This window comes from Macaca thibetana, chromosome 9 (genome assembly GCF_024542745.1).
Source record: "Macaca thibetana thibetana isolate TM-01 chromosome 9, ASM2454274v1, whole genome shotgun sequence".
Classification (NCBI taxonomy): Eukaryota; Metazoa; Chordata; class Mammalia; order Primates; family Cercopithecidae; genus Macaca; species Macaca thibetana.
In genome coordinates this window covers 62,702,858-62,725,021 of record NC_065586.1, presented here as the reverse complement: position 1 = coordinate 62,725,021, position 22,164 = coordinate 62,702,858, and the positions used below count along the sequence as shown (strand labels likewise).

The window sequence follows — 22,164 nt, the reverse complement described above, 5'->3', positions numbered from 1 at the left end:
TGCCTGGACCGACTCATGCAGATACCCTCAGCTGGTAGTTCTCTGGGAGCTGGTTGGTCTAGGATGGCCTCACTCACATGTCTGGTGGTTGGTACTGGCTGTCAGCTGGGGTCATGGAGGTGGCAGGGCCACCAGGCTAACCCAGTATTATTCACATTATGTCTGTCACATAGTCCTCAGGAACGGCTTGTGTCATGTTTTCTAGTGTGCCATTAGTCCAAGTCACATGGCCAATCCCAGATTTAAGGGGTAGAAAAATAGACTAGCTCTTGATGGTAGAAGTGGTGAAATTACAGTGCAAAGGAGCATGCATAGAGGAAGAGGAGGAATATAGAGGCATTCTGCAGTCTACCACGCATTATTCTCATTATAATTATTACATTATTCTCATTATAATAACACTCAAACACCAAGCCACTAAATGAGGTGACATCCTTATGCTTGTAACAGTTATCCAACTATGAAGCCAGGCTGGATTAAAAATGAGAACCCCGCAATAAATTAATAAATTTAAATTAAGGCCATTAATATAATGTGATAGATGTTTGGCTTCATTTTTTGCTGAAACTAAATTGGCTGTCAAAAAATAGACATGTCCAGAAAGGCAAATCCATAGAGAGAGAGAGAGAATAGATTAGTGGCGGCCAGGGGCTGGGGAAGGAAAGAGGCATGATGGCTAATGGGTATCAGGTTTCTTTTTGGGGTGATGAAAATGTTCTGGAATTAGACAGTGACGATGGCTGAATCTACTTAAAAATCATGTCGGGTGCAGTTGCTCACGCCTGTAATCCCAACAACTTTGGGAGGCCAAGGTGGGCGGATCGCTTGAGCTCAGAAGTTTGAGATCAGTCTGGGGAACATGGCAAAATCCAGTCTCTACAAAAAAATACAAAAATCAGCTAGACATAGTGGTGCATGCCTGTAGTCCTAAGCTACTTGGGGGGCTGGAGCGTCTCAAAAAAAATTTTCACTGAATTGCACACCTTATTCGAGTGAGTTGTATGGCATGTGAATTATATTTCGGTTCAAATCCCGTGAGCCTGGTTCAGAGCAGGGTCCCAGTGGCAAGTGGGCAGCAGGCTGCTTCTCCCACACTGGGCAGTGGCGTCTGTGTTCAGACCCCTTTGCAGAGGACATATAGGCCACAATGTCCCCTTGAAATGTCACAGAGGCCCCTCTTACCTATTACGTCTGCCAAGTCACACTGCTTGGCACCAATTTCATCATAAATGGAAAAACAAAACACATATCTCTTGGCAGGCTCACATCACACACGAATGCTGCCATTCATATTTTTAGGTTATCGTCAAAACAGCAATTTGTAAATATCTTCAAAGTTTCCTAGATAACTTGCATTTCCTGGAGAATGCATCTGCATTGGCACCTCCCCTTAACACAGCTGCAGCGGGTTCCTAAACTTACATTCTTGAAGGCACCTGAAAGGCATCGTCCCAACAGGCCATAGGCACAAGGGGAAACTGAGAACCAAAGTGGATTGGGGGCCTCTGTATGCCCTGATTCATCCTTGAGGGATGTGGGCAGAGCCAGTCTGGGCCCAGGTCTCCTGCCTCCCAGCCCTGTTCCCTTGCCAGCCATGCCACTCTACCACAGCGAGCCCAGGTTAGAGGACATTGGTTCAGACAAGTCCTGCCTGGTATGCCTGCCTGGCTGTGGGGAATGTGCTGGAGTTAGGGGCCGGGGGAGGGAAGGGGCAAGGAGAGAAGGGACATCTATTCCAAAAAGAGGTGAAGCTCACTGACACTGCATCGCCTGGGGATGATTGCAGAACATTAGCAGCCCCTTCCACCTTCTGCTGTCTCCAGAAACCTAGTTCTTCGATCCCCTCGAAGAACTAGTCTTCTGTGGAGGTCATGGCACAGGCTGCTAGCACCGGGGGCAGGCCGAGTGCAGGCTTGCTTGCCTGTTTGTTGGGTGAGTTCCCTGAAGGGTTAGAGTTTTCCGGGGAGCCTGGTGGGGAGAGCGAAGCAGGGGCGACCCAGGAGCTGAACTCTGAAGTTGGCACAGGTTGTGTGTTATACAGGTGTGAGGCACACAGTGGCCTTCAGTGAAAACGTGTGAATATGTGTATGTGAGTGTGAGTGTGTGCATGTGTGTGCATGCCTGTGTAGGGGTGCGTGTACCCAACAGGATATGTAGAGGCCCAGGACAGGTGGCAGCTCTGGCAATGAAGGGAGAGGCTCTGTCCATTGTCATTAGACTCTCCTGGAATTGGGGACATGGACTCCCTGAAAGGAAGGGTAGAGAAGAGAAGGAGAACTCATGCTGTTTGTGTCTCCCATGCGCTGGGCCATGAGTTGCCACTTTTCATGCATTATGTTTAGTAAGCCTCATGGCCATCTATGAATATTGTTATCCCGTTTTGCAGTTAAAGGAAACTGAGGCTCTGACAGAGGTTAGATACAGAGCAGGTCGGTGGTGGAGCCTGGATTCAGGACTGGGTCTGGACAGTGGAGAGTTTATGGTGGTCCACCCCCCACTGTCTGGAATGAGGGGTGCATAGTCAGGGCTCTGCTACAGTGAGGTGCAGGAGTAGTCAAGGGCAATAGGAGGACTGGAGTCTGCACCTGGCCTGAGGAGCTGCCCAGCCTTAGCCTAGACAGTCTGAAGCTGCTGGGGGCCGAGAGCGGTCAGGGAGCCTGAGGGAGAGGCCTGGGGTGGGCAGGAGGCGAGGGGCATCTCTCCAGCAGCCTCCCAGGAAGGAGCAAGGCTCTTCTTTTTCTACCCCTCTTCCCCAACCCCTCCCACCCCCACATTGCTGCTGTGTCTCTGGGCACCTGGGTTCTGGCCCAGCTCCAACTGTAGCCCACTGTGTGTCCAGGACACTGTGTGTCTAGGAGCCTCCAATTCCCCATCTGTATTAACAATAGCCCAGCCCTTAGGATGTATTTAAGGATTGAACTGAAGCAGTTGGCAGAGTGACTGACACATGGTTAGTGTTCTCGGATCCTTAGCTCTTATATGACAGTTACGACCATTTACATCTGTCCCAGGTAGGAGCTCTGTGGGCCCTTCCTCCTGGACACCCCAGGGCTCTGGAGACTTTGCCCTCCCTACTTGGCTAGGGGGCTTGGGTTTGAGGCTGCTGGGCCCTAGGAAGTTCAGGGTGACCAAAGGTACCACTCAGGGACCTTGGCCAGTTGTCGGCATCTACATGTCTCCCACCCACCTGCCTCCTGGGGTCTTTTGGTAGTAAGTTGTGAGTTACTCACTGACTGGGACATTAAGGGATAGAAATTTATGGATTTTTAAAATCTCTGCCTCTGTGCTAGGGCCCGTGCTGGGCCGAGGACACCAAGATGGAGATGAGCCAACAGGCTGCTGGAAGAGGCATGGCATCTGCAATCACAGCAGTGCCAAAGGCCAGCACTTTTCTGGTGGTCTAGCGATAGTGCCCACTGTACGTCACTACTTGCCAAGCTGGCTATGTTTCTGAACTCTTCTCATTGTCCTGAGAGCCTCAGTAGTGGGGGGCGGGGATTTCTATTATCCTCCTGGGGCAGCAGCAGCCCTGTGAACTGGGTACAGTTATCATTCCCATTCTCCAGATGGTGAAACTGAGGCAACACAGTGGGGCTGAGTAGTTTCCTCACCATCAATCTGACTCCAGAATCTGTACTCTCAACCTCTATGCTCTGCTATAGAAATTCTAGGGAGGGCAGAATCCCTGAGGATTGGGAAACCAAAGAAGACTCCCTGGAGGAGAGGGGATTATGCTGAGCCTCAACTATGGGTAGAGATTAGTTAGGCAGGAAGAAAGGAAGGCAGTAAGAGTGGGAGGAATGGTGTGCACTAGGATCCAGAGGCAGCAACGAGAGTGTGTATATGTGTGTGTGTGTGTGTGTGTGTGTGTGCGCGTGCGCGCGCACCCAGAGATGGTGGCAGGTGTGTGTGTGTGTATGTGTGACGGGGAGTGTGTTGACCTGTCTGACTCAGGAGGGCTTGGGTGGGGAGGAAAGGCAGGTGGACAGGAGCCCAGACGGCTTACTGGGAAGGCCTTGAATATCACATTTGGGGCCCGCCCCCTGTGGAGAGGGACAGAAATCTGTGTGACTCTCTCTCCTCACCGGCCAGTGGTGAAGAACCAGGTCACCGGCAGCTTCATCCTCAACCCCAAAGGCAAGGAAGCCACAAGCCGGACCTTCACCGCCATGGGCCTGGAGTGGGAGGCTGCAGTGGAGGATGCCAAGGAAAGCCTCAAGACCAGTGGGCCCCTGCCTGAAGCCATTGCCATCCTGGTGAGTCCCACTCTGTGTGGTGGCAGCCCCTGCCCAACCCCCTTGTCCCCTTAGATCACTACATCTGCTGCCAAGCCAGCGTGGCACCATTTTGGTGTCTTTAGGAGCCTGGGTGAGGGCAAGGCACCTTCCATCCTGGGGTCAGCTCCTCATTTGTACTTAAAAGGCTGCAGGATGGCAAGTGAGGAGAGATAAAGAGAGTTATCTTCTCACTGTCAGACCCCAGATGCTACATGCAGGGAGCCTGTCCTCTTTAAGGCAGTCTTGGACATGGAGCCTGGAGGGAGGCTGGGCAGGGCTGGGTCATCCTGGCATAATCCCACATCTGTGTGCATCATAGCATGGCTGGCAAGGGAGTCCAGGAGCAGCTTCCTTGGGCTTTAAGGCAGCTGATCCAGGGGCTCCAGCCTCCTAAAAAGAGAACAAGGAGCTGACTGGGGCCCATTGCTGCCCATAACCCCCTTCCTAGAGCATGGGCCAGGGCTTGTGGAGCAGGGATTAACCCAGCAGATGAGACCTGGAGGAGCTCTGTCCATGGTGCCCTCAGCACTGGCTGGTGGCAGGGATACCTTGGATGGATTTTGTTCCTGGTGTCACCCTCACCAGCTGGGGGGCTCCTGGAGGACAGGCTCTGTGGCCTATTGGTGTCAGTATTATCAGTTCAATCCAGCACATATTTTTGACTCACCTTATATTTGTTGACCACTCATACACTTATGGCCAGGTGATTTTCAACAAGTGTACCAAGGCCATTCGATGGGGAACGAATAGTGTCTTCAAAATATGGTGCCAGGACACCTGGATATCTACATGCAAAAGAATGAAGTTCGACCCCTTCCTCACACCATATACAAATATTAACTCAAAATAGATATAAGAGCTTAAACCATACAACTCTTAGAAAAGAACAGAGGGGCAAATCTTTATGACTCTGGATTCTTAGATATGACAGGCGCTAAAAGCATATACAGCAAAAGAAAAAATAGATAAATTGGACTTCATCAAGATTGAAAACTTTAGTGCATCAAAAGACATTATCAAGGAAAGGAAAAGACCACCTTCAGAATGGGGGAAAATACTTGCAAGTCGTATATTTGATGAGGGTCAGTATCCAGACCATTCTTATTAACTGCCTTCTAGAGCCAGGCAGTGTGGATGCTGCAGTGAGCAGAACAGACAGACAGACAGCCCTGCCCTCCCGTCCGAACTTAGGTCTATGAAAAGAAGAGCATTCCTAGGTGCACCGGCTGCCCTTGGGCCTGGCACACGGCAAGTGTCCAGCCTGAGTTTGTCCCATGGCAGCTGATCTGAGTCCAACCTCCTACCGCACCCCAGCCATGCTGGGCACTACCTCATTCCAGCTTTCACAGGTTCTCCGACCCTAAGGCCTTCTCTTTGGCCCCTCCCCTCCCAGTGCATGCCACCCTTGCTTCCTTCTCTGGTCCTGTGCCAGCTCCCCATCTCTACTCAGGTGCTCCCCCCAACTGAGGGTGGCCCCCGCAGCAGCTTGGCCTACAAGTACATCATCCACGAGGACCTGCTGCCCCTCATTGGGAGCAACAATGTGCTCCTGGAGGAGACGGATACCTATGAGTGGGCGCTCAAGAGCTGGGCCCCCTGCAGCAAGGCCTGTGGAGGAGGTACCGATTCCCTGACCCACCAGTGCATTGTTGGGGCAGCCCAGGATCCCTTGAGAGGCAGGGGTGGGGGCTAATGTTGTCTCTATTTGATGTGTCCTTGCCTATGACTCAGTTTCTCCTTGAAGATCTCCAGTGTGTGGGACCCCGTTTTGGGCAGGGCCTTTGGGATGAGGCTGGGGGTGCTAGAGCCATATCCAGGCAGAGCCTCTGCCCTGAAAGAGCTCACCCACTGTGAGGACAGACAGCTGTCCAAAGCCATCTTTTCACCAGCGAGATGGAGCTGATCAGGAAGGTGTCCCTCAGAAAGTGACATGGGCAGGCGGGGCATAGGCAGAGGGAGGTGGGATTGGCCCACAAGGCTCTCCATGGGTACTGCCCCTGAGGCCCCAGCAGGGCAATGGGGGGCCTGGCCAGACTAGGCCCACGGCAGCCTGCCCACCCCATAGGGATCCAGTTCACCAAATATGGCTGCCGGCGCAGACGAGACCACCACATGGTGCAGCGGCACCTATGTGACCACAAGAAGAGGCCCAAGCCCATCCGCCGGCGCTGCAATCAGCACCTGTGCTCCCAGCCTGCGTGAGTGCTCCCGGGGAGGGACAAGGAGTCTGGTTCTATGCCTAGCCCGGGCCCCAGGCAGTGGGGCTGCTGAGCCTGCTCCCCTCAGCACTGGGTTATGGAGACACGACCATACAGGCAACACGGGTTTCAGTGCTTCTGGGCTCCAGGCCCAGGCCAGGATGCTGATCTCTACCTCTTCTCTGCCCGATTATCAGGTGTCTAGGGACACAGCTCAGCCCGCCAGCCCTCAGCCATGGTCCAGCCCCTAATTGGGATTCCCTGGCTTGAGGCTACATGCTCTTCTGAGCACAAGGATGACCTTGGGATTATTTGGGGGAGAGCCTTTGGGGAGAGGAGAGAGCTGTGCCTGGTGGAGGGCTCATGGCCAGGCCTCTGAACCTGTTGCAGAGCCAGCCTCAAGACCTCCTCAGCCTCCACTGGGCTCCCCTAGTACATCCCAGGCAGACTGAGGCCGAGGGTGGCTGGCGGGTAGCAACTGCAGAGGGCCTTGCCCATCCTCCTGCTTCCCCAGGGGTCCTCCCTGGCAGGGGTAGGGTGCTGCCTGGGTCTCGTCAGCTTCTGCTCCCCTGGGCTGGGGGAATCCCAAGGCCGGGCATGTGATCGGGGCAAGGGTGGGAACTAGCTAGAGGTTGCTGTGGCCTCCTTGTCTGTGCCCAGGCCAGACCATGATACCCAGCCCCTCCTCTGCCCGACGGCTTCATAACCAGCCCCCTGTGCTTCTCTTTCACTCATTCCTTTGTATTGTTATTCAGACTGATTTTCCCACTAATGCCTGTAATCACAGAGCATGCAGGGTTAGCTCTGCCTGAGCTCCTGGCTGATGTCTCCCAACCCCTACCCCTTTGGGGTTTTAAGGAAGAGCATGACTTAGCAAACCTGCCTGCAAGTGACTAAAAGATGCCTTGGGAACCCAAGGAGGAGTAGGAGTTGAGGCTCTCCCTCCTTCCATCCCCACTAGAGCAGTTTTGTTTCCTCTAATGCACCCAGTGGGTATGCGCTTAAGATGCTGTTGGAAGTTGCTCAGTGGCTAAAAGACACTTGCAGGCCACCAGCATAGCTACTCTGTGCGGAAGCTGTGGGTGATGACGGTGACAGTAACAGTGTTCTTGTCCCAGGAGCCCCATGGAGATTGGGGGATCTACCTTGAAAGTGTGGCTTTGATCTGTTTTGTGCTCTGATGCTTCTCAGCACCCAGGACAGTGCCTGCACCAGTAGGTACTCAAATATGTATGCGGCTTTGAAGTAATCATGATGTGAAAATGGGATAACTGAGGCTTAGAGGGCTAAGAGCTTGCCCAAGGACACGAAGGGTGCTAGGATTTAAATACGCATCATGCCTGTTTTTCAGACGAGACACAGCAGGAGAGAAGAGTGCCCTCCCTGAGGTCACATACCCAGGTAGCTGCAGAGCCAGGTGGACAGTTGTCCTAAGCCTCCAACATTCTGAAACCCAAACCCACTCTCTGGCTCCTGCCTGCAGCTGTCTGGGGATGGGAAGTGTCCTCTGGGATGAAGTGTCCCCGTGGTCTCACCTCCTCTCCTTTCACCCTGTTTCCAGGTGGGTGATGGAGGAGTGGGGTGCCTGCAGCCGGAGCTGTGGGAAGCTGGGGGTGCAGACAAGGGGGATACAGTGCCTGCTGCCCCTCTCCAATGGAACCCACAAGGTCATGCCAGCCAAAGCCTGCGCCGGGGACCGGCCTGAGGCCCGACGGCCCTGTCTCCGAGTGCCCTGCCCAGCCCAGTGGCGGCTGGGAGCCTGGTCCCAGGTGATTGTCCTCAGGAGGTGGGAGGGGCTTGAGGAGGAGGTGGGTCTGAGGGATTTTTTGGTGCTCCCTGCAGGCAAGAGAGTTTCTGCCTGAATTGCTCCCCCTACATCAAATCTTGTTTTTCTTAAAGTAGAATAGCTCCCATAGACCCCAGGCCATGGCTCTGTGCTAGGCCTTTCTGTTCATTCATTATCGCCAGTAAGCTTCACACAGTGCCGGGAGGCATGGGTTCATGTCCCTGTGTTCCAGATGAGCAGATCGAAATACACTCTTGCATTCCAGAAATATTTGCTGAGCACTAGCACAAGGTGCCAGATCTTGTACTAAGAATGTGGGAACCCAGCATCAACCAGACAGAGCTGATTCTTGCCCTCGTGCAGCCCACAGTCCTGTGAGGGAAACGTATTAGACCATCAGTCAACCCACAGCCAAGCACTGACAGACTGCAGTCGGAGCTGGGTGGGGAGTAGCGGGGCAATGTGGTGGAGGATGAACGGTGGTCAGAGGGCTTCTCTGAGGAGGTGTTGCTCAAGCTGAGACCAGAGGGACAAGCCACAGGAAGAGACCAAGGCAGGAACCATCTTACAGTGTTCCAGAAACCGACAGGACAGTGGGGCTGGAGCTGACTGGGAGGGATAGGGGCTGCAAGATAATGCTGGGGAGGCAGGTGGAGGCAGGTGGGGGTCCGTGGCTACAGGCTTTGCAAGGACTTTGCATTTTTTCTAAGAGCAATGGGAAACCAGGGAAGCCTTTTAACGCAGGCATTACAAGCTCTGATTTCAGGTTGTAAAGACCACTCTGGCAGTGCCGTAGAAGGTTGTCAGGAGGTCAGGGTAGCAAAAGGGAGACAGCAGTAAGCCTGCTTAGTTATCTGAGTGCTCTGTGGCTTAGACCTTGGACGTTACCTAGGAGAAATTGCCTCGAGGAAATTGTCTTGGGTTTTCTTTTAAATATTCATTTGATGTGAACATTGAGAACATCATGCCAAGTAAAATAAGCCAAGCTGGATGCAGTGGCTCGTGCCTGGAATCCCAACACTTTGGGAGGCTGAGGTGGGCAGATCTTTGGGAGGTTGATGTGGGTGGATCGCTTGAGCCCAGGAATTCGAGACCAGCCTGGGTAACATAGCAAAACCTCGCCTCTACAAAAAATGTAAAAAGGTAGCTGGGCATGGTGGTGTGTGCTGTAACCTCAGCTGCTCTGGAGGGTAATGTAGGAGGATTGCTTGAGCCCAGGAGGTCAAGGCTCCAGCGAGCTATGACCATGCCACTGCACTCCAGCCTGAGTGATAGAGCAAGACCTTGTCTCAAAAAAGAAAGAAAGAAAGAAAGAAAAGAGAAGAAAAGAAATAAGCCAGACATCCAGATATGTAAGGACAAACACTATATGAGGGCACTTTGCTGGTGATTTCCAGGGGCTGGGGGAGGGAGAATGAGGAGTTAGTGTTTAATAGGCATGGAGTTTCAGTTGGGAAAGAAGAAAATGTTCTGGAAACAGATGGTGGTAATGATTGTACAACAATGTGAATGTGCTTAATGCCACTGAACCGTACACTTAAAAATAGTTAAGATGGGCTGGGCGTGGTGGCTCACCCTGTAATCCCACCACTTTGGGAGGCCAAGGCGGGCAGATTGCCTGGGGTCAGGAGTTCAAGACCAGCCTGGCCAACATAGTAAAACCCCATCTCTACTAAAAATGCAAAAATTAGCCGGGCATGGTGGCGTATGCCTGTAATCTCAGCTACTCAGGAGACTGAGGCAGGGAGACAGAGGTTGCAGTGAGCCAAGATCACTCCATTGCACTCCAGCAAAACTTCATCTCAAAAAAAGAAAAAATTAGTTAAGATGGCAAACTTTTTGTTATATAGATATTACCCCAATTTAAAATCCTCATTTGATCACAATGATGTTTATTGTAATAGCAAAACATTAGGACATATCCCAAATGTTTATCTATAGAAGATTAGACCAAAATCATGGTCTGTTCATACAATACAGTACTATACAACAAGAAAAATGAACAGGCCTGAACTGTACTTACCAAAATAGATAAACTTCTATTAATAGAGGATACATTTAGGTGAGAAAAAGCACTTCAGTATGAAATAAAAAAGCACTTCCAATGGATGTCATTTCCTTAATGTTTAGAGGGGCACAACGCAATTTGTAAAAATTCCGGGATGCTCATTTATTAAAGCTGGTAGTGGCATCTGGATAGGGTTTTGTGAATAACTCCATACTTTTCTGTATGCTTGAAATATTGCATTTTGAGTATTTGTAAAGAACCAAAAATCCGCACACAACGCATGCATTTTATATCCATCTCCATCATATATAGCTTCATTTGTTTTGATATCAACTAGAAAGATTGCTGGTCTTCAAAGGACTCCACAGATAAAAGTAACAGAGAGATGGCAGATAGTGGAAGATACTGGCCCTGTTGCAATAAGCAAAATATAGAGATGAATCTCTAAATGTAACTTTGATTAAGTAAGAATTGCAATTCAAAGCATACACAGACACTGGATGGTCTTCAGTATGTCCAAAGAACAGAGGAAAGGTTGGGGGTTTTATTAGAAGGAGACATAATATGTATTGTGTTGAACACAAACTCCTTGGCACTAGACAAGCTTTTGGGAGCTGGCAAACTCTGGCTGGTGAGTGATGGTGCTATGTAAAACCAGCCTTGGAGTCACAGTAGGTTGTTTCGGCAGTTGCTAGGTAAAACTGGTCTTGGAATTACATCAGCCTGTTTCAGCAGCTGGCCTTGTGGAAAATTTAATTCTTGGAGCAGGTGCTAGGTGCCCTGAGTGCTTTTTCCCCTGGCCCTTCAACTCTGATTTAGTTGGGTGTGACAAGTATGACCCTATTCATGTAATCAACTTTCACAGCCCCTTATGAGACTGACTGAGCAGTCAGGAGCTGTTAACTGCTGTTTGTAATGATTCATCCTGGGAGGATGAGCCGTGTTTGTGTGGCCCCATGACCCTTGTGTCTCAGTGGTCACATGCTCCAGTGTGGGAAGTGGGGTCCTGCAAGTTCTTCTCCTTCCAGCTAGGTAAGGCTATGGTCAGCACCTAAAGAGTAACCCAGTCACAATGGGCAGCGCTGCTTTCCTGGAGTCCCTGCCCCTCCACTGAGGACCTCCACAGGCCCTGTTTGTCAGAGTAAGAGTGGGTCAGGTCCAGCGGACGATGTGTGTGGCCACCCCCTGCAAACGGTGGTCCTCTGCTGCCTCCTGCTCCTTGTACCTGCACCCTTCCCCCTCAGGGAAGAAGACACTTTTGAACATACTTCTGCAGGCCCATGTTTGGTAAATCAAGTCACAAGATTATTGACTATCAGAGCTAGTCAGAGAAGGGTCCATGGAGACCCTGTCGCCCAGCTCTCTCAGTTTACAGAGTTAGACACTGAGCTAGGCGAGGGGGTAGCAGATGCCACAACCCAGGCCCCTACATCCTGTTAATAGGATATCATCACGTCAATCCACCTGCCCCAGGTCACACCATGTAGTGGACTGCAACAGGGGAGTTTGCTAAAGTGATACACAAAATATTTAAGAACCCAGGCACAGACCAGACACAGTGCATGCAGGTGGTAGTAGGGAATGGGGTCCCAGAGGTTCCCTCCTGAGCCAGAGGTTAACCATTTAGATTGTGGAAAGGCCCATGGGGTTATAGGCTCAGGGCAATGGCTCTTCACCTTTGGTATCAGGAATATTTGACAATGGGTGTGATGTCCCAACGAGGTTACTTAGAAGCAGTCCTTGCATGTCCCTCTGGTCAAGTGAAGACTCGATGCTCTGTTTCATACCCTTTCTGTCCCCGGGCATTGGCTGGGCTCTGAGCTCACTGGCTCGTCTTTCTTCTCTCCACCTGCCCTGACCCCGGCCGCTGTGCCTGGCACTGACCCACCCATGGCAGTGCTCTGCCACCTGCGGAGAGGGCATCCAGCAGCGACAGGTGGTGTGCAGGACCAATGCCAACAGCCTCGGGCAGTGTGAGGGGGATAGGCCAGACACCGTCCAGGTCTGCAGCCTGCCCGCCTGTGGAGGTGAGCCAGAGGGGATGGGGAGGCCAGGTCCAGTCCCTTGGGACCAAAGTCCCAAATACTAGAATTGCTTCTCCCTGCTCATAGGAAATCGCCAGAACTCCACGGTGAGGGCTGATGTCTGGGAACGTGGGACGCCAGAGGGGCAGTGGGTGCCACAATCTGGACCCCTACATCCCATTAACAAGATATCATCAAGTAAGTACAGCCTATGGACCCTACCCGGCTCCCCAGACCTTTCAGTGGCCCTCGTGTTGCAGCATGGGCCACGCAGTGGAACAAACCCAGCTTGTAACTGTGTGTGTGACCTTCACCTCCCTGGGCCTCAGATTCCTCAGCTGTGAAGTGGGGAGGAGGCTCTGCTGGTCCATGACCCCTTACCTGCAATTCCAAAATGTTTATTTCTAAGTTTGGTGCAAACCTACCTGGCAGCAAAATCTGACCTGAACTGATGAGATCATTTATTCTTTTGCTATAGAAATGTCACCATATTTAGTTACAAGGTGATATCTCAGGCTCCACTGAGGATGTTCTATAATATAAACACAGAATATTAATTTTCTGATCCCCAAAGTTCTGAATTCTGAACTATATCTGGTTTCAAGATTTTCAAACAAGCAATTATAGATCTGAGCTGCCTTTATAGGATTGGTGAGAGAATTGGATGAGAGAACGCATGCACTCCTGTCTGGCTATCAGCTTCCAGTAACAATAGGCCTAGCAATTTCTCTCAGCCCCATGATTCAGTTCATCCTCCCATCTTTCCATTCATCCACCCACGGATAAATATTTACTGAGCATCTGCTACGTGCCAGCCTGTAGATTCTTCACCCCTTTCCTAGGTTCCATCTCTCTTTTCTTTCCTCACCCTCCTGAGGACCAGGGTCTGGCAAGATGAGTAGCAGAAAGATCAAAGACCCTAACTCCCAGTTAGAGGACCAGTTGGCTGCAAATTTCTTAACCTCTCTGAGCTTAGTGACCTCATCTGTAAAATAAGGTTCTGACTAGATGTCCTCAAAGGACCTTCTACCTCCCGTCTTCTACTTCTCTGCTCCTAGGCTGAGGTTCCCAATGGGGGAGTCCCTGGGTTTCCTGCCCTTTTCCTTCCCAAAGTTAAAGGACGAGGCCCTGATTCTGGTGCCGGAGATCTGGCGCCATCTAGAGGCCACTGGCTTTCCATTTTTCTCTGCTCTTTCTCTTGTTCCCCTAAGCCTGCCCCTCCACCTGTGTCTCTCTCTTTCCCTCTGTTCCTCCCACTCTTCCCACCTCCCTCTTTCTCTCTCTCTCTCTCTCGCTGGCAAAAAGTAGTAGAAAAAAAAGCTCCTGCCTTCACATTCTGTCTGGAGAAACCTACATGGAGTTATCACAGAAAGGTGTGATATTTTGGGCAAAGCCAACTAGTGTAGTGAGCACTTACCTTTGCCAGGTACTTTAAAGATGTTATCTGCAATGTGATTATTCATTGGTAAGGGTCAGCATCAGCCCCATTTTATAGGTGAAGAAACTGAGGCTTGGAGGGTTTAAGTGACTTGCCAAAGGCCCCACACTTTTAAGTGGTAGAGCCTGGATTTGAACTGAAATCTGCTTGATTCCAAATTAAGCAGTAGCAGTCTTAATGTCCGGATGTGTGCTGACTGTGGCAGGATGGTCAGTCTGCCTGTCCCAAGCATGAGTTGCCTGGGCTCTAGCCTGACCCTGGCTGGAGTAGGTCAGGCATCTTGGGTTGTTTGGGAGGGGCTAGGGTTCCCACTTCTATCCAGAGCAGCTGCAAGTTAGAACCACCTGGTGGTAGGCCACACCCTAGATTGTCCAGTGTGTGGGTGAAGGAGACGGCATCCCCAAGCATTCCAGTGTGCAGCAAGGCTGAGGGCGAATGGTGAAGGGCCAGGGTTCTCAGATGCGCCCACACGTGGAGTCCCCTGGAGGGCTTGTGAAAGCACAGCGCTGAGCCCCAGCCTGAGTTTCTGATGCAGTAGGACTGGGTGGTGCCGGAGGATGTGCATTGCCAGCAAGCTTCCGGGTGACGCTGATGCTGCGTGTGGGGACATCACTTGGAGATCTGCCGCTCTAGAGGATTTTAGTTCCTCTTCCACGTAGTCAGAGCTCACTGTCCTGTCAGGCGGCTCCATAGCCCACCCTGGGAAAAAGCTTTACAGTGGGTCCAGCAGGGGCGGGGGGTGGAGGGCAGGCAGTCAGTGGGTGAGTGGGAGGCGAGGCCACCTGACTGACAGGCATCCCCACGTTGCTTCCATCCTTGTGCTGTGTGTGCAGCGGAGCCCTGCACAGGAGACAGGTCCGTCTTCTGCCAGATGGAAGTGCTCGATCGCTACTGCTCCATTCCCGGGTACCACCGGCTCTGCTGTGTGTCCTGCATCAAGAAGGCCTCGGGCCCCAACCCTAGCCCAGACCCTGGCCCAACCTCACTGCCCCCCTCCTCCACTCCTGGAAGCCTGTTACCAGGACCCCAGGCCCCTCCAGATGCTGTGGAGCCTCCTGGAAAGCCAACGGGATCAGAGGACCATCAACATGGTGGAGCCACACAGCTCCCAGGAGCTCTGGATACAAGATCCCCAGGGACCAAGCGCCCCTTTGCCCCTGAGACACTGATCTCTGGAGCATCCTGGAGCATCTCCCCTACCACCCCCGGGGGGCTGCCTTGGGGCTGGACTCAGACACCTATGCCAGTCCCCGAGGATAAAGGGCAGCCTGGAGAAGACCTGAGGCATCCAGGCACCAGCCTCCCTGCTGCCTCCCCCGTGACATGAGCTGTGCCCTGCCATCCCACCGGCACATTAACACTCTGTGTACTGCCCCGCGACCCCCAGCTCAGAGGACACACACCGCAGGGCAGGCGCAAGCACAGACTTCATTTTAAATCATTCGCCTTCTTCTCGTTGGGGGCTATGATGCTCTTTACCCCACAAAGCGGGGCGGGAGGAAGACAAAGATCAGGGAAAGCCCTAATCAGAGATACCTCAGCAAGCTGCCCCCGGCGGGACTGACCCTCTCAGGGCCCCTGTTGGTCTCCCCTGCCGGGACCAGGGTCAACTATTGCCCCCTCCTCACAGACCCTGGGCCCGGGCAGGTCTGAATCCCGGCTGGTCTGTAGCTGGAAGCTGTCAGGGCTGCCTGCCTTCCCGGAACTGTGAGGACCCCTGTGGAGGCCCTGCCTATTTGGCCCCTCTCCCCAGAAAGGCAAAGCAGGGCCAGGGGAGGTGGGGGGCTGTTCACAGCCAGGCCCAGAAGAAGGGGGCCTGGGAATGTGGCATGAGGCTTCCCAGCTGCAGGGCCGGGGCCGGTGGGACACAAAGTGATGTGATTGCAGGCCCAGCCCTGGCAGCCGAGAGCTCCGTGCAGTTCCTCCAGCCGAGGCCAGGCAGCAGAGGCCAGTTTGTCTTTGCTGGCTGGAAGATGGTGCTCATGGCCATCCTCTGGCCCTGCAGATGTCACTTGTGTTACTTCTGGTGACTCCAGATTACAGACTGGCCCTCAATCTCACCCCCAGCCCACCAGAGAAGGGTGCTCAGGACACCCTGGACCCCAAGTCCTCAGCATCCAGGGGTTTCCAAACGGGTGCTCACCCCCTGGCTCAACCAGGATGGCGACTTCAATGATCACTCTCAGCCTGGAAGGGGACTCTGTGGGACACAGAGGGGACACGATTTCTCAGGCTGTCCCTTCAATCATTGCCCTTCTCCAAAGATCACTACTGCTGGAGTCAGGCATCTTCGTCTCCTACCTGGCTCAAGCTGGGCCAGAGTGTGTGGTTCTCCCAAGGGTGGTCGGATCCCAGGACTGAGGACCAGAGTCTACTCATAGCCTGGCCCTGGAGATGACAAGGGCCACCCAGGGCAAGTGCCCCAGGGCAGGGTGCCAGCCCCGGCACAGTGCTGGGGTGGGGAAGACACACTGACCCACGGTGCTGTAAGGGCCTCAGCTGGGCTCAGCTGCTGGCCATGCTACCTCCGAGGGACAGGTAACAGCCTTAGATCCTCTGGCTCTCAGGAAGTGGCAGGGGGTCCCTGGACACCACCAGGGTCTTGGAGGATGTCTCCTAAATTCCTGCCGGGTGATAGAGGTGCTTCTCACTTCTTCCTTCCCCAAGGCAAGGGGGCTGTTCTGAACCAGGCTGGGGGAACACGAGCAGTGGGTCCCTGGCCTGTAACCCGTTTGGAGAGTGGAGGTCCTGGGGGGCTCCCTGCCCTCCCCCTGCTGCCCTCCCCTCCCTGGGATGCTGGGGCACACACGGAGTCATTCCTGTAAGAACCAACCTGGCCTGTGTTAAACTCTTGTGCCTTGGAAATCCAGATCTTTAAAATTTTATATATTTATTAACATCGTCCTTGGACCCCAAAAAGTTGTGTGTGTGTTTCTTTTTCTCTTTCTGATTTATGGGAAGGGGATAATGAAGCCAGAGCTCGAAGGCTGAGGGCTGGGCTGTAGCAAGAGAACTGGGTGTGGGGGCACAGCTCACTGCGGCTGTCTCCTGTCCCTCCACCTTTCCACCCATGCCCTGCTGCGGCACTGCCAGGTGGGACAAAGGATTGCCACTGGTTTCTTGGCTACTGAATCTCCTGCTTCCCTGAGGCCCAAGTTGCAGGACAACACTTCATTTCAGGTTAGTGCTTCAGGAGAAAAAAAATCTTTTGTGATTCAAATTTGTGAAATTCTCAACCTGTTTAAATGCAACTAGAGGCCAGTGGGGCAGAGTGGCTCATGCCTGTAATCCCAGCACTTTTGGAGGCAGGAGTTCCAGACCAGCCTGAGCAATATAGCAAGACCCTGTCTCAATGAAAAATAAAAAGAACATTAGTCAGGCGTGGTGTTGCACGCCTGTGGTCTCAGCTATTTAGGAGGCTGAAGTGAGAAGATCCCTTGAGCCCGGGAGTTTGAGGCTACACTGAGCTGTGATTGTGCCATGGCACTCCAGCCTGGGTGACAGAGTGTGACCCTGTCTCAAAAACAAAAAAGAGCAACAAGAGGGGCTCTCTAAAGGATTCCTAACAACCACAGAACAAAGAGATCATCATTGAAAGCAAAATGACTACAACCACTTTTGCCTTCTAAGCAGTGGCAGAATTTGTGTCATGGAGTAAAAGAATCTACACCGCTGGGCACTGAGAAAAGGTGAAGCCAGCAAAAGGGCCTCCTGTCATTATATGGAGCCTACTCCTCCCCTTAAGGCCGAGGAGAAAATGGTTTGGAGACTCCTACCCCTGTAGGGGTGGGAACACAGAGAGGGCAGCCTCTCCATCCATCTTTGGCTGGGGGCTTTTTAGGATGCAGGTTGTCTAATATGTCTAAGGTTCAATTAAATTTGTGTTGCCATCTCCCCAAACATCTGCAAATGTCCACTCCCCAAATTAAGGGCTTTTTATGGGTCAGGATTTTTGCTTGTTTTGGTGGAAACTGAGAAAATGAAAGGATTCACGGGTGAAGATAGAGGAACAGCACCAAGGGCCCTCTTTCCATCACAGCCTCTGAAACATCCCTCACTTCCCATAGGAGCCCACTGGGAAAGGCCATATGGGAATGGTTTTACCCCTTCCTGCCCTAAACTGTGTCCTGTTTGGAGTCTGGTGGGTGCAGGTGCCAGGGTGCCAGACTGCCTGTCTCTTCCCTGGAGGGGATTCTCCAGGCCGCTCTGACTTCAAGGCTGTATCCACACCTGCCCCACGCTTGGCAGAGCCCGGCCGCAGTGACAGCCAGGTACTCAGAGTCTAGCCTATCAGCCCCCACTGGCTTCCAGAGCCCTTGCCCTGGTCTGCCAAGCTTCCTCAAACCATAGCCAGGGGCCAGCACACCTGTCATTTTGGAGGAAGCCCCCTGAAGTTCCAGCATCTCCTTGCCCTTGGGGTCAGCAGGGACAGTGCTGCACAGAGTCCTCCTTACCCTCTTGTCCAAAGAGCCTGGGAAGTCCTCACCATGGCTGTCCTCTGTGTCCAGATGGCCTCCTTGAGGTTCCAGCCTATGACTTCATTTGGGCTAGTAAGGCATGAAAGCTCCTGGAGGGGAAGGGATCGGGGGATGGCCAGGATTCAGGGAGAGCAGGAGACTTACCTTCCCATTCCTCCAGAGGAGAAGAGGCGCAATTGGAGCCTCGTCATGTTCCTGGAAAATAGACTGGCCTCTGGGCCCTCTCTTGATTTACCCTCCTGGTGAACCTCCAGGCCTTCCACCTGAAATGACACAGCAGGCAGGGGAAGAGAGGAAGGCACAGAGCCTGGACCATCTGACCTGGAACTCTGTGGGCTCTTCCAAAGAGCCCCTGCTCCCTACCTGGCTTCAGGAGACTGAAGGCTTGGGGGAAGGTAGGGGTGTGGGGGAGGAGGGAAAGAGCAAGAAGCGGTGGAAATGTAGCTGGGGCAGTCCCAGGGACCCAGCTGCCATGGATTAGAAATCTCTGGGGCCTACACCACAAATCTTCTCCTTTAAAAACTTATGCAAGAAATATATGCTCATTATTGAAAAATTTTACAATCTGAGAAAAAAAATCTATAATTCTACCTAGCAATAACCACTGTTAATAATTTGGCTATCCATTCCAGATGTGTGCATGTGCAAGATTGTGCGTGTCTATACACACACACACACACACACACTGGGTGGATATTATTAATACTATATGCATACACATCATCTGGGATCTGCTCCCGCTTCTACCACCCCTACAACAATATAATACGAACACCTTTCCACAGTGAACTACGTTGAACTACGTTTTTTTTTTTTTTTTTTTTTTTTGAGATGGAGCTTCCCTCTTGTTGCCCAGGCTGGATCTCGGCTCACTGCAACCTCCACCTCCCAGGTTCAAGCGATTCTCCTGCCTCAGCCTCCCCGAGTAGCTGGGATTACAGGCATGTGCCACCACTCCTGGCTAATTTTGTATTTTTAGTAAAGATGGCGTTTCTCCATGTTGGTTAGGCTGGTCTTGAACTCCCAACCTCAGGTGATCCGCCCACCTCAGCCTCCCAAAGTTCTGGGATTACAGGCATGAGCCACCATGCCCAGCCACATCTTTTTTAATGACTGCACAGTACCCCACAGTATGGCTAGATGACCATTTATTTAACCAAATCCCCCAGTTCCATAAACTTCCTGTACCCTGTGGAACCGTGAGCCAATTAAACCTCTTTTCTTTATGAATTACCCAGTCTCAGTTAGTTCTTTATAGCAAAGTGAGAATGGACTAATACAGAAAACTGGTACCAGAGAAATGAGGCATTGCTATAAAGATAACTGAAAATGTGGAAGCAACTTTGGAACTGGGTAACAGGAAGAGGCTGGAACAGTTTGAAGGGATCAGAAGAAGACTGGAAGATGTGGGAATGTTTGGAACTTCCTAGACACTTGTTGAATGTTGTGACCAAAATGCTGATAGTGATATGGACAGTGAATTTCAGGCTGAGGAGGTCTCAGATGGAGATGAGAAATTTATTGGGAACTGTAGTAAAGGTCACTCTTGCTAGGCTTTAGCAAAGAGACGGGGAGTATTGTGCTCCTGCTCTAGAAGTCTGTGGAACTTTGAACTTGACACAGATGATTTAGGATATCTGGTGGAAGAAATTTCTAAGTAGCAGCATTCCAGAGGTATCCTGGCTACTTCTAACAGCATATACTCATATGCATTCACCAATATATGGTCTGAAATTGGAACTCACATTTGAAAGGAAAGCAGAGCATAGCAGTTTGAAAAATTTGTAACCTGACCGTGTGGTAGAAAGACCCACTTTCTTGGGAAAAATTCAAGCCAGCTGCAGAAATTTGCATAAGTAGAGGAGCCAAGTGTTAATAGCCAAGACAATGGGGAAGATGTGTGGAGGGAGTTTCAGAGGCCTTCATGGCAGCCCCTCCCATCATAGGCCTGGAGGCTTAGGAGGTAAAATGGTTTCATGGGCTAGGCCAAGGGCCCCACTGCCTTGTGTAGCCTCAGGACATGGCACCCTGAGTCCCAGTCACTCCAGCTCCAGCCATGACTAAGGTCCCCAAATGCATCTCAGGCTGCTGCTCCAGTGGGTGCAAGCCATAAGAAGCCTTGGTGGCTTTCATGTGGTATTGGCCCAGCAGGTGCACAGAGGGCAAGAGTTGAGGCTTGGGAGTCTCTGCCTAGATTTAAGAGGATGTATGGAAACGCCTGGATGTCCAGGCAGAAGTCTGCTGCAGGGGCACAGCCCTCATGGATAACCTGTACTAGGGCAGTGCAGAGGGGAAATGTGGTATTGGAGTCCCCACACAGAGTCCTTACTGGGGCACTGCCTAGTGGAGCTGTGAGAAGAGGGCACCGTCCTCCAGACCCCAGAATGGTAGATTCACTGATGGCTTGTGCCACGTGCCTGGAAAAGCTGCAGGCACTCAATGCCAGCCTGTGAAAACAGCCAAGTGGGCTGTACCTGGCAGAGCCACAGGGGTGGATCTGCCCAATGACTTAGAAGCCCACTTCTTGTCTCAGTGTAGCCTAAATGTGAGACATGGAGTCAAAGGAGATTATTTTGGAGTTCTAAGATTTAATGACTGCCCTTCTGGGTTTCAGACTTGCATGGGGGCCTGTGCATCTTTGTTTTGACCAATTTCTCCCATTTGGAATGGAAGCATTTACCCACTGCCTGTACTTCCATTGTATCTTGGAAGTAACTAACTCACTTTTGATTTTACAGGCTCATAGGAGGGAAATTCTAACATATACTGCAAGATGGCTGAATAGTGAGGACATTATACTAAATGAAATCAGCCAGTCACAGAAGGACAAATACTGTATGATTCTACTTAAGTGAGCTATCTAGAGCAGTCAATTCCATAGAGGCAGAGTGTAAAATGGTGTTGCCAGGGACTGGAAGAGGAGAGAATGGGGAGTTATTGTTTAATGGGCATAGTGTTAGCTTTGCAAGATGAAGAGTTCTGTGGACAGATGGGAGTGATGGTGGCACAGTGATGTGAATGTACTTAATGCCACTGAACTGTGTATTTACGATGGTAAATTTTATGTAGAAAAATACACATAAAAATCAACTATTGGATGGAGAAGGAATTTCATTGCTTCACATATGGGGAAGGGTGGAGAAGAATCAGGAGCCTTGAGTGCGACTATATCCAGGACTTTGTCCCCATGGAACAATGATGGAATCCTCTGAAACTCCAACCTTCCTTCCCCCACAAAAAACATTTCCAAGGACAGAATGTGATTGGCCCAGCTTGGGTTACATGCTTATCCTACCCCTGACCAGTCCTGTTAATACAGGAGGTGGAAAGAAATTATTTAGGCTGATAGTGAGGGCAAAAGAATCCTCGGCAGAGCTTCCCTTTTAATAAAAAACAGCCCAATAAATTTTTTTTTCTAACAAAGAGCAGCCTGAAAAATCGAGCTGCAAGCTTGTACAGGGGAATGCTGGCAGCTGTGCCAATAGAAAAGGACTACCTGGGAGCCAGGCATGTCCAACATGGAGGCTCCAACTTCCCTTTTTTTTGTTATCATGTGTACAGTAAAGGAATGGGCAACATGGCACAGGCCAGGCAGAGTCCTGTGTAATAAAAGATTAGGGTGAGGGTGGCCAGAAATTATCACCTTATGCAAGTGGCACACCTAGCCCTAACCAGTTTTTCGTGCCCTATGCAAAGGCACACATGGTCCAACCAATCTTTCCCACTCTGTGTAAATCAGACACCACCTCCTCAACCTCATCTATAAACCCCCCTGCATTTCACCATGGAACAAGCAACCCATTTCTCTGGGACCCCTGTCTGCAGCAGAGAGCTCTTCTCTTCCTTTCACCTATTAAAACTTCCACTCTTAACCTCATTCTTTGTATGTCCGTGTCCTTGATTTCCTTGGCTGTGAGACAACAAACCTTAGGAATCACCCTAGACAATGAGGTTG

General features: G+C 51.5%; 1 protein-coding gene across 2 annotated transcripts in view; it reads left to right on the top strand.

Moving 5' to 3' along the window:
* ADAMTS14 (ADAM metallopeptidase with thrombospondin type 1 motif 14) overlaps positions 1–16,650 on the top strand; it is an 88,532-nt gene extending 71,882 nt beyond the window's left edge. For both annotated transcript variants that reach the window (XM_050803596.1, XM_050803595.1), the window contains exons 16-22: positions 4,093–4,256; positions 5,728–5,896; positions 6,343–6,475; positions 8,037–8,244; positions 12,167–12,296; positions 12,381–12,491; positions 14,565–16,650. In XM_050803596.1, the coding sequence (XP_050659553.1) occupies positions 4,093–4,256; positions 5,728–5,896; positions 6,343–6,475; positions 8,037–8,244; positions 12,167–12,296; positions 12,381–12,491; positions 14,565–15,058 (1,409 nt within the window). In that variant the 3' untranslated portion in view covers positions 15,059–16,650. The remainder of the gene's footprint in view (positions 1–4,092; positions 4,257–5,727; positions 5,897–6,342; positions 6,476–8,036; positions 8,245–12,166; positions 12,297–12,380; positions 12,492–14,564) is intronic.
* The last annotated feature ends 5,514 nt before the right edge of the window (positions 16,651–22,164 follow it).